This window comes from Chrysemys picta, chromosome 17, assembly GCF_011386835.1.
Source record: "Chrysemys picta bellii isolate R12L10 chromosome 17, ASM1138683v2, whole genome shotgun sequence".
In the NCBI taxonomy this organism is placed as follows: domain Eukaryota; kingdom Metazoa; phylum Chordata; order Testudines; family Emydidae; genus Chrysemys; species Chrysemys picta.
Window position 1 is genome coordinate 6,137,300 of NC_088807.1, and position 15,341 is coordinate 6,152,640.

Sequence of the window (15,341 nt, forward strand, 5' to 3'; positions counted from 1 at the left end):
GGACCCCTCACCCGGTGCTGAGATGCAGCTGCCTCTGGGGTGGGGCATAGAGCCCCTCCTGATACCCTTCAATTTTCTCTGTACAGTGCTAATTTGATCCCAAACACTTGTTCTTGTTCTTCTCCCTGGTCTACAGAGACACCAGCTCAGTGATGGGCTGCGTAGGGAGCCAACATTACAAGGAAGTCCATTGCTGCTTCTATAGGAATTAGCCCGTTGAAAATACGGGCAGATTTTCGTCTCAGTCCCAGCACCCCTGAGCCAGCCAGACCCCCATTGTGGGGCTGGATCAGAGCCAGCGCCCCCTAGAGGGGAAAGGCCCCATGTCCCATTCTCTAATCCTCTAACTAAGTAAAATTCCACCAAAATATAATCCCTCAAACCCCAATGCAGCCGAAGTACAAACAAAACCTTTATTCACAACCGGAAAGAACTCAACAGTTGTCAACGGTCCTCAGTTACATTAAATAACAGTTATTATGAAGCCTCCTCGGCACATAGGGACCCAGCTGATGTTCACATCCAGGGGGTCCCTTTCTGGTCCCCATCTCCCATCCTGAGGGATCCGACACTGGTCCCCTTTCAAGACAAAACACCCAATTCAACTCTTGGGCTTTCACGCCGAAGAGTTGAGGCTGTTTCTTGAGGCAAACCACATGCACAATCCCAATGCTTCAGACACCGTAACCAAAGGGTAACGCTTCGCTCCGTGGATTTCAAAGGAACAGGTTTCCTGATGAACCAGAAGGCATCTTTTGCCTCTGTTAAAAATAACCCCCCAATGCCATAACCCAACAGTAACGCTCCCTCGTGTTCATACACAGGGATCTTTGATGCATCATTCATTGTGGTCAGGTGCCACTGCTGGAATATATGTTCACATATGCAATATAATTTCCCTCCACTATACAGAGAGTTAAACAGCGAGTCTGACTTATTGCTAAAGGTGCACATATCACACACACCACATAATTTCTCTGTGCTAGATATTAAAATGGCAAATTTGATTGCAGGGCGACAATGTCGTGGTCTAATATGCAAATAATATATGCAATAGGGCAAGTTTTTATCTCCACATAGCACAACAATTATATTGCATACATGTTGAGATCACAGCAATATAATGTCTGTGCTATATGGCTCATATATGTGATATCACGTATATGTTAGATGGAATAAAGTGGTGAATTTCTATGAATGTAGCTACATGTCATATATGCAATAAGTTGTATTGAAATTTTAACTTCTACATAGCACTAGATATAGTTCTACGTGCAATATAATTGCTCTGGGATACATATGCAATAATGCAAAAAATAAATAAATATGCAATAATTAAAATATGCAACCATTCAAATTCACTATTTTAATCTCTACACATGGCACAGAAATTATTTGGGGTAGGATTATTTTGCATATAGATACAGCACAGAAAAATTATATTACTGTTATGTGTGTGTGTATAATATATATATATATCATATGCAATATAATGTCTGGGCTATATAGATTAAACTGGCAAATTTCTATTATTACATCTATATGTTACATATGCAACTAATCGTATTGACATTTTAACCTCTGTATAGCACAAAGATATAGTTCTATGTGCAATAACATTTCCCTGGAATGGGCGATTTGAATGATCGATGTACCATAAATGTAATAAGTCGACTTCTCCATTTTTTCCTTTGTAGTGCACAGAAGTTACAGTGCAGATACAACATATACAGCATATGCGATAAGTTAAATTCACTTTTTAAATCTCCATCCAGTCGAGAGAAATTGTATTGCATGTCTAACATCTGTATTTTAGCAATCAGTCAAACCCTCCACTTCACTCTCTGATTTCTGGTGTAGTTAGCAGGTTCAGTCTCACCCATGTAATCAGTACAGAGAGCTGAGTGAGTTCAAACTGGTAAATCACCCCAGACAAAGAAACGTTTCAACTTGTTCAAACAACTCAAAATCCAACGGTCTTTGCAAACACAACTTAACACTGTCAGGTGCGCCACTCTAGTAAGACTTCAAAACAGCCTGGTTCTTTGGGTGTTTTCTTAACCTAGAAAGAAAACCACAAATCTTGAAAAATTCCAAATGTGATTGATGATACAAAATCAGAGATGGGGAGGGGAGTTGGTAAAAATACATGGGATATTTAGGGTGGTTTTAAACCTAGGACTAATCCCCAGACCTCCAAGGTTAAAAATTTAGACCCTGATCTTGAAAAATTAGCCAAGAGTTAACTTGAGTGCCCTGGGTAACACATCCGCTAAGCACACGCGTAAGTATTTGCCATTTTGGGGATTTATGGAGCCATAAACCACATCGTTAATTTGCAGAATACGGGCACTCATCTGAGCTTCATTGTCTAACCTGGACATAAAAGCAAACCTTCGAGTTACTAACTAAATGATACAAACCCCCCATGATCTGGCACTCCGCTGGGGGAGAAGATATGGGATTTGGGTTTGGTGTTTAGTTTTTTTTAAACCAAATCTCGGAATGTAACCAATTAAGAGAGACGAACAAAACAGAAATTCTGGATCTCGTTTTTGTTTTTAGGCAAGTCCCGGTTTTAAACCTAATTCAACATCAAAATCTTTGGACAGAGAAAGACGGGGGTTGGGAATGGAGGATCATGGGTAGAAGGCAAGGAATGGATGGAGGATGAGAAAGAACTTGGTTATGAACAAACCAACCCTTGGCTGAAATTGTCCCCAGCTCAGTGCTGGGGCCTTTGGGCTGAGCCCAGCAGGCTGGTGGAGCTGTCAATGGAGGTTCAGTTTAACAGGAGAACCACAAGATCCCAACTTGGGAACAGACCCGAGCCTTTCCACAGCCCAGGGCTCAAGATCTGTCATTCTCCACGGCGGAGCAGGCGGGGTCTACACTCCTGGCTGTGAAATCACCAAGCTTGGCAGACACCTGGCCACATTGGCCTCCTCCTTCCGGGGGACGTGTCCCACTTTCGGCAGCGTCCCCGTGGGGCTCTCTCTCCTGGCATGGATCTGAGACGGTGCTGGACTCCCTTGGCAGGTCAGTGAAGAGGTTCTCGAGATAGCTGGAGAAGCTGCTGTCCTTGCTAGGTGGTAGGGGGGTTGTCTTCTCCTGGAGGGAGGCTGTTTGAGCCTTCGAGGCCACCTCTGGAAGAGGGGGAACCGCTGGCGCTGATTTGGGAGGCTCTCTGGACTTTTCATACTCCTTTTCCCAGTCTTCTCCTCCTTGGGAAGCTGGGAGGTTGGGTTGGGAAGACGTGGCTTCCTCCAAGACACTCCCTTGGGCGGCGGACCCCTTGTAATCCTCCTCCCAATCTTCCCTAGCGGCTTTGGCTGACTCCGTTTCCTCTGCTCCAGAGCCCCGTCTCTGCGGCCATCCGCTAGACCATCTCTTGGACTCTGGGGTGCCCCACGGGCGGCCATCTTGGTTCCGCTTCCGGGGTGCATAACCTGAGTCCTGGGCTCTTCCTGGGCCATTGCGTGAACCCCCAAGACCTGCCTTCCATGGGGCGGAGTCCACCTCGCCCCGCGGCTTCCCGCCCCCCCAGGGTCGATTGAAATCTTTCTGCCCCCCAGCTCTCCGATTCTCACCCCAGCCCCTTGGCGACGCAGACCCACGCTGATCCCATCTTGGAGAGCAGTTCTGCCCATCGGCATGGCCCCTAGACGCCTCTTGGGAACAGCTAGTGCTGCTCTGCCCCATGGCGCCACCCCCACAGCACCCCACCCAAGCCTGCCGGGCGCCATTGGGCTGCTGGGGGTTGGCACACGCCGGCTGGGGGCTGCAGCAGTAGTGTGGGTGGCACCTGCTGCCTAGTGCAAGTGGCGTAGGGCCACCGTGGCCTGTGGCCAATGGCCCTTGGCCGCCAGAGAGGGGCGTCTGGGTCCTGGCCATGCAGGCCCCCAGGAGGGCGCTGTTGAGCAGGTAGGAGAGGGCATCCAGCCGGACAGGGACTGTGATGGAGGAGAGGCCCCCGGTGGATGGGTGATCCAGGGTCCAAGGTGTGTCAGAGATGGGGCTGGGGTAGGAGGGCAGAATGGGCAGCGTCTCCAGCATGGCCTGGTTCGAGGCGGGTGGCCCTGTGGGGCTGGGCTCTCTGGGCTTGAGGGAGCTGTGTGGGGAACAGAAAAGAGTCAGAGACAGAGAGAGAGACCACCCTGTCCAACAGGAGATGGGAATTCTGGAGGGGGGGTCTGTAGAGAAAGGGGCAGTGGTCTGTATGGGGGTTCGTGAGGCATATGAATTTTGGGGGACTCTATCTGTGGGGTGAGCAGAGGGTCCGAGTAAGTGGATTTGGGTGGGTTGTGGGGATAGGATGGGTTTTCCCTGTGGGGACTGGAGGGGGGTTCCTGGCTAAGGGAGATGGGAGTTGGGGTGTTTGTGGAGGAGGTGGCCTGGCTGGGTGGGTCTGGAGGAGGGACGTCTATGAAGCTGGAAGGGGGGGTTCCCATGTGGGGCAGGGGAGTGGGGATATATGGGGCTGGATGGGGGTTCCGATGGGGGGCAGGAAGATCTCTGGGGATGGAGGGGAGGGAAGGGTCCCATGGGGGGGTCTATGGGGCTGGAAGTGGGTTCCCATGGGGGGCAGGTGGTCCACAATTGGGGGGGTCTATGGGGTGGAGGACGGGGGTCCTATGGGTGACGGGGAGGTCTACAGGGTGGAGGGGGGGTCCCATGCAGGACAGGGAGTCCCTGGCTGGGGGTCTATGGGGCTGGAGAGGGGATCCCATTGGGAGGTCTATAAGGCTGAAAGCAGGTTCCCATGGGGGTCGGGTGGTCTATGGTTGGGGGGGGTCTATGTGGTGGAGGAGGGGGTCCCGTTGGGGACTGGGGAGTCTATGGGGTTGAGGGGGGGTTCCATGAGGGACTGGAGGTCCCTGGCTGGTAGTTCCCATCAGGGACTGGAGGTTTATTGGGTGCAGGGGGGTCCCACGGGTGACTGTGGGGTTTATGGGGTGGAGGGGGTCCCATGGAGGGGTCTATGGGGTGGAGGGGGGTCCCATGTAGGGCAGGGACTCCCTGGTTGGGGGTCTATGTGGTGGAGGAGGGGGTCCTGTTGGGCACTGGGGGGTCTATGGGATGGAGGGGGGTCCTATGAGGGACTGGAGGTTTACTGGGTGCAGGGGGTCCCATGGGTGACTGTGGGGTTTATGGGGCGGAGGGGGTCCCATAGGGAGGTTTGGGGGCCCTATGGGCTGGAGGGCAGCGCCCCGCCCCTCACCCCGCGCTCTGGGCGGCCCCGCTCGGCCTCTCCATGACCGGTGATGTCGCGGCTCCGCACGCAGCAGAAACGCTCTCAGAGGCCGGGCCGGCTTGCGATACGGCGGGGCCGGGACTGGGGGCGTAGTCTCGGTTGGAAGAAAAGGGGCGGGGCTTTGAGCGAGATGGGGAGGTGCTTGGAGAAGATAGGGCGGGGTTTCTTGGGGAAGGGGCAAAGCCTGAAAATGAGGGGGAGGGACATAGGTGGGAGCAGACTATGGCTCTCCGGTATGTGGGCGGGGCCTATGCATATTTGGGGCGGGGGTTATACAGATGGGGCGGGGCCTCTAGCTACGCTGGGTAACCGGTCCCCGCACAGTACATGGGGGTCAGGCTCTGACTGCTCCACCGGCAGCTGCTCCAGCCCCCTGGGTAGTCCCCTGGCCCAGCCCCCCTGGTACCCGCCCAGCAGCAGCCATGCCCCTAGCCACTGTACCAGGGCTAGTGCGGGGCAGGACTTATCTGGCTTTTTAGGGGGCAGTGGAAAGGCCAGGATCAGGCCCCCTGGAGTGTGGGGAGAAGGATCGGGACCCCCGGGGAGGGGACTCGAGCCTTGGGCAGGGGTTAAGCCCTTACCTCACAAGAGTGGGGGTCCAGCATGCAGCAAAGTGGGGCCAGGCTGGAGTGGGGGGTAATTGCACCCCAGTCGCCCCAGCGGAGGGGCGGTCCCCCCCCCCCCGGGGGAATCTCACCCAGAATCCACCTCTTCCCCCCCACACATACAGCCAGGGGTCTCTGGGACACAGGGTAGGGAGGGTTCAAGGGGTCCCACAGCGCCTCCTTCCAGGGGCGCGCCCCTCAGTGCTGGGGAGCTCGGCTGGGATTAGCTGTCAGAGGGGAAGAGGAGACCAGGGGCTCGCCCACCAAGCCCCCCAGAAAAACATTCTTGGCTGCCGCCTCCCCGCACTGTCCAGCAGAGGGCGGCAGAGAGCAGCGCTGATTTTTCAATGACGCCCGGAGGTGAAGGGCTGGGTACTCACCCTGATGGGACATTATGTCAGGGCCTCCCAGAGGATTCAGGGGGACTGGGGCAAAGCAATTTCGGGGGCCCCTTCCATAAAAAAAAGTTGCAATACTATAGAATACTATATTCTCATGGGGGCCCCTGCGGGGCTCGGGGCCTGGGGCAAATTGCCCCACTTGCCCACCCGGGCGGCCCTGCATTATGTTTGCCAAGGTGGGGTGCGGGGTCCTGGGGCAGGGCCGGGAAGCCAGGCAGAGATAACACATTGTTGGTAAATGGGCGAAGACGATGTCTCTGATCGGTGTGTGTGCTTTAAGGAGTGTGGAAAAGCCACTGGTTCTCCTGCTTTTCGAATGAGCCGGAGCTGGGCTGTGTGTGTCCAGGGCCGGCTCTGGTTTTTTTGCCGCCCCAGGGGTGGCGGGAGGGCGGCCGGAGCCCTGGGAGGAGGGCAGTGAGCCCCGGCGGGGGCTCCGCTCTCCCCCCTGCGGCCGGGAGGAGGGCGCCGAGGGGGAGGGCGGCCGGAGCCCTGGGAGGAGGGCGGTGAGCCCCGGCGGGAGCTCCGCTCTGCCTCCGGCGGCCAGAGCGCAGGGGGCAGGGCGGCGAGAGGGCGGCGAGCCCCAGCCAGGGCTCGCCGCTCTCCCCCCGGCGGCCGGGGGGAGGGCGCCAGGGGGGAGGGCGGCGAGCCCGGCCGTGACCCTGCTCTCCCCGGGGCTGGAGCGCCGCCCCGCCCCCCTCCAGGTGCCGCCCCAAGCACAAGCTTGGTGGGCTGGTGCCTGGAGCCAGCCCTGTGTGTGTCAACAACAAAGCTGCCAAATCCAGGATCGGGTCCAGCTGCGACTCCGAGCTCTTTGAATACCGGAACTCCGGCTTCGGGGCTCGATACTCGCCAGTTCCTCCATCTCTCCCCTGGAGGGTCTCCAGCAGCTCGGCGGCGCAGCATCTGCCATGGGTCGTCTGCAATGGAGCAACATCATCTCAGCACGACAGCCAAGCGGAGGATCTTACTAGAGCTGTGTCCTCCCCGTACCGCTGTACGGCTGCGAAACACAGACACGCCGCCGCTCAGACTGGGCACAAAATACCAACGTCGTATACTGGGCGTAAAGTCGAACGACTTCATTCATAACGCAGGTGTTTATGGTCGCTCCGGTCTACAGACAGACGGTGTCTTATGCTTTTCGGCCGTGTCGTGAGAATGCCACAAGATGTTCCAGCGAATGCCGTTCTCTGGGTGGCTTGTACCATCCGGGATAAAATCCCACCGACCAAGGCGTGGCGGTGGCCCAGAGGCAGACCCCCTAGTACATGGGAGCATCAACTCTGTTCCGCTGTTGGACTTTCAGGCCGTCACGGGTGGCGGGTATCGAAGGCAGGGGAAGGCGGAGCCTCCCCAAAACCGCCTTGCATGACCCCGCCCATGCCCTGCCCCCAGGCTCCTTTCTGCTTCCCAGTGCTGCGCTGCGGGGGGGCTCTTCCCCCATGGCTGGGGCTAATGAGGGCTGGCCTGCACTCCGGGGCTGGAGGCCGCTCTGCCTGCCGGGGAGAGCGGGCACCAACCGCCCGGCGCCCTGGGGCTGGAGGAGCAGGACTGCAACCACCCGACTGGCGCGCAGGGGGGTGCACCACCCATCGGGTGCTCCAGGGCTGGGGGAGGAGGGCTATGCCGCCCACCCAGTGCGCTGTGGTGGGAGCCAGGTGTCCTGGGGCTGAGAGGGGGCCTCTGGGCTTCAGCGGGAGGGAAAGGGCCTTGGGCAGAAGTGGCAGGCCGGGGGCTAGCCTCCCCGAGTCTGTTTTTTTTTAATAGAATATCAGGATTAGAAGGGACCTCAGGAGATCATCTAGTCCAACCCCCGCTGCTCAAAGCAGGACCAATCCCCAGACAGATTTTTACCCCAGATCCCTAAATGCCAACTCAAAGATTGAACTCACAACCCTGGGTTTAGCAGGCCAATGCTCAAACCACTGAGCTATCCCTCCCCCCATGCAGGCTGTCAAGCCCTTGTGGCCCCCCCCAGGAACAGACCAAATGGCGAACAATCGCTATGGCCGACCGCTCGGCTAAGTGCTGAAGTAAGTTGCTTGGGTCGCACTCGCCGCATTTTTCTTTGTCTTAAAACCATGCTGTGGGATATTGGCGGTGGCTGCATAGGCTTGCTAGGAAGGAAGCAAACCATCCATCCGGTGCCTGGGTGAGCGGCTGGTATGGATAAGGCATTGCTATGTGTATGTTCAGTTACAGAGACTGTATGGCTGGTGTCTCCGTGAGTTGCTAGCCATTGCTCCCCCAGGAAAGGAGATAGGCTTGTCCTGGCTACCAGTCACCGCCACAGCATGCCGAGTGGTGCCTGAGGGCCTGGTTCCATCTGCTGAGGCCGTATGTGGATTTAGAATGTGTTACAAGTCGCCCTCTAGTGGCTGGGCCACATGGGGATAACAGCCTACTACTGCTGACAGCTATTGGAGATGCACTTCCAGCGCTGCAGGTCCCGGGTTGGATCCCCGCTGACTGTCCGTGTATCTGTCTGGCTGCAGGAGTGCCGGTGCTGCACCTCATCGCCACCCCCTTCCCATAGGTCTGGCACACGATGGAGGACACGGAGCAGAACCTGCACCCCCCGACCGTGGAGAACCTCTGCAAGATCCTGGCTGCCTTCCTGGCCGAGTACCTGTGGCTGTGACTGCCCAGAGCCTCCCCTGGCGAGGGGACCAACCTCTCCCTGGGCCTCGCGGGATCCTTCGCCCCTCCTGGGCCGAGCTCCATGGGGCCAGTGGCCAAAACACCCCAGGGACCAGGCAAGGCGGCTTGGGGGGCCCGGGCTGTGGCAGCCCCGCAGGGGCCGGGGGAGCTGTTACGATGGTGGCGTCTCAGAGAGGACGGGAAGGGAGATTGTGCTGAGACTCTACCTGGGCCAGGGTCGGGGGCTGCAGCGGGGCTGGGGCCGGCCCTCTTACTTTAGCCCCTGGAGGTCTCACTCTCTGAAGAGCCTGGGGGCCTGGGCTGGGCCTTCCCTTGTGGGCTTTCCCCCATTCTCTGGAGCTCCAGCCCCCGGGGCCTGGACTAGCCTCCTCCCAGCGAGGAGCCTGGATCCCAGCTGGTCAAGTCCCCCGGGGCCCACAGCTCAGAAGCAGGAATAACCGGGCTGAACTCGGACTGTGCCGGGGGCAGGACACCGGGGGCTGCGGGGGGTCCAGGCCTGCGCTCTCTGCAGCGAGGCCTCCAGCTGCTGCTCCCGTTTCTGGGGCCCGTTCAGCCCTGGGGGCACCGGGCTCCCAGCCTCGCTCGGGGGCTGCTCCACAGCGACTCTGGTAACAAAGAGCTGCCCCATCAGGGCTGCTGCCCCCTCCCCATAGCGCCCCTCACGCTGGGCAGCCCTGGGCACTGCGGGGCTGGGACACTGCTGCTGGCATGGCTGTTTCCTCCGCTCCAGCCCCCTCCCGCCGGTCTCCAGCCGCAGCCCCAGCTCCCATCACCAGGAGCCAACCCCACCTCCCCTCCCCTCCCTGCCGGGCCTGTCTGTGTGTAACCCGTGCAGAACCAGCGCCCCCTTGGTTTCCCTCCATCTCCTCCCTCTGGACTGAGAGGCAGCACCGCCTAGTGGGCAGAGCACTTGACTGCAGCCCTTGGGTCTGTTCCATGCTCTGCCACTGACTGGCTCTGTGAGCTTGGGTAAAACCCTTTCCCCTCCCTGTGCCTCAGTTTCCCCTCCCACCCTGTGTCTAGTTAGACGGTGAGCTCTTTAGGGCAGGGACTGTCTGTCTCATGCTCTGTGTGTACAGCACCTAGCGTAGTGGGGCCTCTTAGTGCCACTCTGACAGACCCTAATCTCACCCTCTGGGCTCTCCCAGCCCAGCCCAGTGGCGGGGGGTGGTTATGGTTTAACAGGAGATGAAATGATTCACGGTGCTTCAACTTTTCACGTGCTAGAAGCTGGTTTATTGTCACTGCTCAGAAGCTCCCAAGCAAAGCAAGCGCTAAGCCGCAGGGGCGCTGGGTTAGAGGCAAATTGCACTTGAATTAAAACCCCCTTTGTGGGACTCTGCGAACCACTCGACGGGTCCTTCCCAGGCACCTGCCGTGTGAAGATCCAAACACTTCACGCCCCCTCGGTGAGAGGCTGGTGGGAATGGACTGTCGGGGCGAAAGGGGCTGGGGCTGAAAGCTTTGAGAGCCAGCCCCTGCGGGGGCCAGGCCGAGCTGCGGGTCAGGGCTCGGGGACACTGGGGTTCTGTAGCAGGGTGGTTACGCCGCTCCTGCCCTGAAGGGCTCAAGACATCCTTAGGACAGGGCAGTGGCTGGGAGAAAGCTGCTACTACGCCGATTGGGGAAGCCGCCTTAGCTGGGGGCCACGCCCCAGTCAGGCCACAGCTGGCCTGTATATAAAGGCTGTGAGCCAGTGGCCTAGAAGTCTCTCTCCAGGCTGGGAGAGAGCAGGGCTTGGCTGCTTGCAGAAAGGGGACTGGCAGTGAAGTAGGGCTGGGGCGCTCTAGGCTGGCAATTCCCCAGGCTGCAGGGCCTTGTCCAAGGCCCCAGAGGTACCGGGTTGCAGAGAAAGGCAGCAGGTCCCAAAACCCCTTGTCTGTGATGAGTGGCTTATACTGCCGTCTGCCCCAGGGAGCGGGGCTAGTTGGTGACTGGCAGTAGCCTATGACTGAGGCGAGGTGGGGAGAGGGGGAAGGAGTTCCCTAGGGAGGGGAGACCTCGAGACGGAGGGGTGTACTGCCAGGGGCAGCACCCCAGAGAATGGCGCACCGGAGTCCTGGGAGAGACACGGGGGACCAAGCAGCAGCGGGACACCAGCCTGCAGAGGGCGCTATGGAGGCTGGAAATGCTAATTCCCAGACATGACCAGCAGGAGGCGCCACAGGGGTGAGTCCCGCGTCGCTACAGGTTCCCTTTCTAGGGTGGGGTAAATAGCGACCAATTTCTGGGGGAGTCCAGATGAATTTCGCTGCAGATGTCAGGGGGCTGGGGGCAGAGGAGGGTTGGACTCTGGAATTGAGAATTGCTCGGACGTTTAACACGGGGAATGGAGGCGACATTCCCTGAGCTGCCCAGGGATTGGCAGGGCCGTCGCCACGGAGCTCGGCTGAGGATTGGCCCCACCCCCTGGATGCTGTCAGACCCTGGGCCTGGCTGTGTGTGGACCCGGGCTGAGCCGACGTGCCCGTTCCGGGCGGGAGCGAGGGGCTAGGCCTGGCCTCTGCCGAAGGAAGCCACCTGGGGTGGGGGGCAGTTGGCTCCAAGGCACCATTAGAAATCTGAGCCCTGGGGTGACGGCAGCAGAGCCCAGGGGAGACGGGAGCGTAACCCCAACTCTCAGATCCCTGCTCTCCGGGCCCCAGGAGGCACCAGGTGGGCGAGAAGTGGGAGGCTGCCCCCTGCTGGGGGGCGGAGGTGCTGCTTGGGCAGGCAGAAGCCGCAGGCGGGGTCAGGGGCTGCCCCGAGGTTGCAGGGACTCAGGCTTTGAACCTGGGCCACTGTCTGATGACCTTGTAGAGGGCGTTCCCGGGGCAGTCGGTCGGGTTCACGTTGCGATGCCCCTTCAGGAAGTAGCTGCGGCTCAGGAAGCCCTTGGAGACGGCGCATTGGATCAGTCTCTTGGCGGCGTTCAGGGCGGCGTTGTTGGGCACTCTGCCTGCAGGACAGAGCAGCCCCCTGTTAATCTCACCCTGGCCCTCGGCCCCTCTCTGCTGCTCAGGGGACGTGACTGTGGCCTGAATAAATAACCCCCCTCTGCCCACGCTCTCCATTGGCCACCTCGATGTCACTCCCTCCTCCCACCTCGCATTCAGTATTGCATCTCCCTTCTGCACCGCTGCATTTGCTTACCAAGGTCCCTCCCCCACCCCTATCCTGGCCCAGTGCCCCCGCCTGGTACCCCATGGAGGGGGAAGGGGAACTCCACAGGGGTGGAGCCCAGCGGGATGGTGGTGAGGCCAGCTGGGTGTCAGGTCTGCAGGGGAGAGGAGGTGTGGGAGGGAGCCCTGCAGGAGGGATTCCCAGCCCCCCTCGGGGCCTAGCTGGGGAAATCCGTACAGACGGGACCCACGTACTGGAGAAGCTGCCCAGGAAGCTGAATCCCAGCGACTTATGGTTCCAGTTCTTGGCGTGGGCCCCCATGGTGCTCCAGCCTCTGCCCTCGTAGACATTGCCGTCCTCGCCGATCAGGAAGCTGCAGGCAGAGCGCAGTGTGAGACCCGCACAGGCAGGTCGGCCGCAGCCTCCCCTCCCCATCGCTCCCGGCAGCTCCCCCAGGGTCGTTGCTGGCCCTGCCCGGGTTTGAACCTGGGACCCTCGGAGCTAGAAACTCAATCCTCTGCCATGGAGGTAAAGACCAACTGAGGAAAGGGACTGGATTGGTGGGGTCCTAACCTGTATTGCACTGTTTGGCCATTAGGTGGCGCTGTGTGTAACACCCCTTATGGAAGCAGCCCTGGGCCCCAGCTGGGGGGCGAGCGAGGGCTGTAGCCGGCCCAGATGTGGGGCAGGAGAACAGGGCTGGGACCCGCCGCCCTGCGGGAAATTCCCAGCTGGGTTTCCATCCCCTGACGTCGCCATCTCAAAACATTTCACGGAGCAAAATCTCCGGCCAGGTTTTCGTTGTGGAGCGTCAGGCCGACCCCAGGGAAAGGCGTTGGTAACGCCAGCACGGGGCGGTGTCACAGACGAGCAGGGCGCAGGCCGCGCGACGTCTGTCGGCCGAGCTCCTGGCACAACCCAGGGGCTCCCTGCAGCCCTCTATCCCCTACCAGCTCCATGACTGCCCCTTCCCATCCTCTGCTTTTCAGGACTCCCTCAGTCCCCTCCCAATCTCCCCCTGCCAGGGGCTCTGTGCTCCCACTCCCTTCCCCTTATGCCAGGGTCCCATTCTCACCCCCTGCCAGGGGCGGTCTGTGCCTCCCATTCTGTCCAGCTGGGGCTCTGAGCGCACCCTCCCCAATACCTTCCTTTCAGCCAAAAATATTAAATATAAAAATCAAATCTCTTCTGTGGAGAATCCCCCCCCCTACCCCCAGCTCTACCCAGAGTGTGGTCTCTGCTGCCCCCCTGTGGATGCTTGTGGGCAGTGGCCCCAAGTCTCCCCCATAGCTGTGGCGAGGCCCCCATCCTGCCCCGCTCACTTGTAGCCGATGTCGGACCAGCCGTTTGAGTTCATGTGATAGTTCTGGATGCCCCTGACCTGCCGGCTGCAGGAGGCCTGTGAGGTGCAGGGATTCCCTTCCGTGTGGTGGATGATGACGAAGGGCACTGGGGTCCTCAGCCGGACCCTATTTTTTGGGGCCCGGGCCCCCCATTGGGAGCGAGAGACGATGCGGGGGCAGCCTGTGCCATGCGGGGGAGGGGAGAAAGGGCTGGGTTAATGTGGCTGCCCCCCACCTGCCCCAGCCCACGCAGCAGGATCGGGCCCAGGGCTGGTGCTCTGAGTGGGGCTGCGGCAATGGGGTGGGGGTGGGGCCAGCAAAGGCCGTGCACGGCGTAGGGAGGACGCGCAGCCCTGCGTTAAATGTGACGGGGCTGGGGAGAGGCCTGGCCGGGAGCCTGCTCGCCGTGCAGCAGCACCCGCCGCTGGCAGCAAAGGGGTGAACGGGGAGCCAGGCCGGGCTGGAGGGAGGCCAAGCAAGGACTGGGCTGGAGATGGCGGGTGAGGCTGGTGTTCTGAACTCACCCCGGGCGGGGGAAGCTCCCGCCCAGGGTGTGCGGCTCAGAACCCGTCTGTCTCCTCTGCCCCCTCTGGTCACTTGCAGCCCTCCAGCCTGTCCCCTCTGCTCTGCAGCCTTTCCGCTCTCTCTCCGTCCCTGATCCTTCTGCCGGGTCCCTTCAGAGACGGGGCGGCCAGGACAGACCCCGATGTCCCAGAAACTGGAAGGTCAGAACATCTGACCCTGAGAAAAGGAATTCATTGCCACTGTATGTTGCTGAGGCCAAGTGCAGGATCCATTAAAGGTGTGTGATGCTCTGGGATCAGCTCCCCGTGGGCAGGGCCAGGGGTCTCGTCCTGTGGGCCGATGAACACTAGGGTCTGGGGAATGGGCGGCAGGGGACGACCCAGCCCTGCCTTGAGGAGGGATGGGCTGGACGGGAGCTGAGGGACAGTTCCTGGTCTGCAGGGGCAGGTCCAGCCCAGGCACCAGGCCAGGGGGTGGGTTAGTCGGGTGCCTCCATCGTTAATTTCCCACGCCTGCGTTTCCGCCCCCTGTGTTCTGCGCTGCATCAGGGATTCCCAGCCCTGCCCCCCATCCTCGGCCCGGGGGGATCCGAACTCACCGAGCGCCGCGGCGCAGAGCGCTGAGAGCAACACGACCCGCGTCAGCAGCAGCATCTTCCTCTCGCTCGGCCCTGTGGGGACACGCGCCTGTCACAGCCGCCTGCCACCCCCAGGAGGGGGCGCTGCTGGGCCAGCGCCAAACACCCCCAGAGCCCCTGGGTAGCAGATCCCCCTGCGCTCAGGCTCCCCGGGCTCCAAGCCCAGCCTATCGCCCTAGGGCAGCGTCCCAGCCCTGCCCAGATCCCCCTCCCCCCCCGAGCTCCCCGGGTCCCCATGGCAGCCCCTTGAGCAGCAGGCTTGGTGCTGGCCCCGGCTGTACTAACACTGCCCAGCTGGGGCTGTGGGGAGAAGAGCCGGGCTGGGGGCAGAGGTGTTCCATGGAGACCGGTGCCCTGTGGGGTGCAGAGTGGGGCTGGCATGTGCCCACCTGGATTCCTGCAGAGCTGGACAGAGTGAGCTCCGGGCACCGTCACCTGCTGCTCTCTATAAGCGCCTGGGAGGACGATGTGGGGTGGGGCCAGGTAGTTGGTCAATAAACCGTCGTGCCGATGCTGGCAGGAGCCCCAGCCACCGAGGGGGGGGGGGGGATTTCACCAGGGCTGCGGTTGCTTAAGGCCAAGCCGCGCTCTTGCAGCAGGGGTCAGGGGTCTGTAGCAATACTAGGGCCAACAGACTGCGCTCCGTGGGATGGGGTGGGGTGTGCTTGTGCTGGCTGCTGGAATGTGGTTACATAGCCAGTGTGTTTCAGCAATACCGGTGCCGAGTTTGTGTGCCGGACGCTGACTTGCAGGCAAGCCTCTGCGGTTGACAGGGCCTGACTGGAGGGAGTTTGGGTGCGGGAGGGAGCTCAG

General features: G+C 59.8%; 2 protein-coding genes across 2 annotated transcripts; both read right to left on the bottom strand.

Annotated features, from left to right (window-relative positions):
- Positions 1–394: 394 nt before the first annotated feature.
- On the bottom strand, positions 395–5,438 carry LOC122174587 (uncharacterized). Its single transcript, XM_042859271.2, has 2 exons — positions 5,222–5,438; positions 395–4,111 (listed from the first exon to the last, which is right to left on the bottom strand). Exons 1-2 carry the CDS (start codon positions 5,254–5,256, stop codon positions 2,851–2,853), a joined length of 1,296 nt encoding a protein of 431 aa, XP_042715205.2. The 5' UTR covers positions 5,257–5,438; the 3' UTR covers positions 395–2,850.
- A 4,696-nt stretch (positions 5,439–10,134) lies between these two features.
- LOC101948253 (peptidoglycan-recognition protein SC2) lies at positions 10,135–15,053 on the bottom strand. Its single transcript, XM_024110560.3, has 5 exons — positions 14,918–15,053; positions 14,490–14,561; positions 13,346–13,547; positions 12,278–12,396; positions 10,135–11,859 (listed from the first exon to the last, which is right to left on the bottom strand). The coding sequence occupies exons 2-5, from the start codon at positions 14,542–14,544 to the stop codon at positions 11,681–11,683; spliced, it is 555 nt and encodes a 184-aa protein (XP_023966328.2). The 5' UTR covers positions 14,545–14,561; positions 14,918–15,053; the 3' UTR covers positions 10,135–11,680.
- Positions 15,054–15,341: the final 288 nt, after the last annotated feature.

Excerpts from the sequence above, each read along its gene's own strand:
- LOC122174587 (XM_042859271.2), bottom strand. The coding sequence starts at position 5,256 with ATGGAGAGGCCGAGCGGGGCCGCCCAGAGCGCGGG. Across the intron at positions 4,112-5,221 it reads GGGGCCGCCCAGAGCGCGGG|CTCCCTCAAGCCCAGAGAGC; the intron begins GTGAGGGGCGGG and ends TTCCCCACACAG.
- LOC101948253 (XM_024110560.3), bottom strand. The coding sequence starts at position 14,544 with ATGCTGCTGCTGACGCGGGTCGTGTTGCTCTCAGCGCTCTGCGCCGCG. Across the intron at positions 13,548-14,489 it reads GCTCTGCGCCGCGGCGCTCG|GCTGCCCCCGCATCGTCTCT; the intron begins GTGAGTTCGGAT and ends CGCATGGCACAG. Across the intron at positions 12,397-13,345 it reads TGGTCCGACATCGGCTACAA|CTTCCTGATCGGCGAGGACG; the intron begins GTGAGCGGGGCA and ends CTCTGCCTGCAG.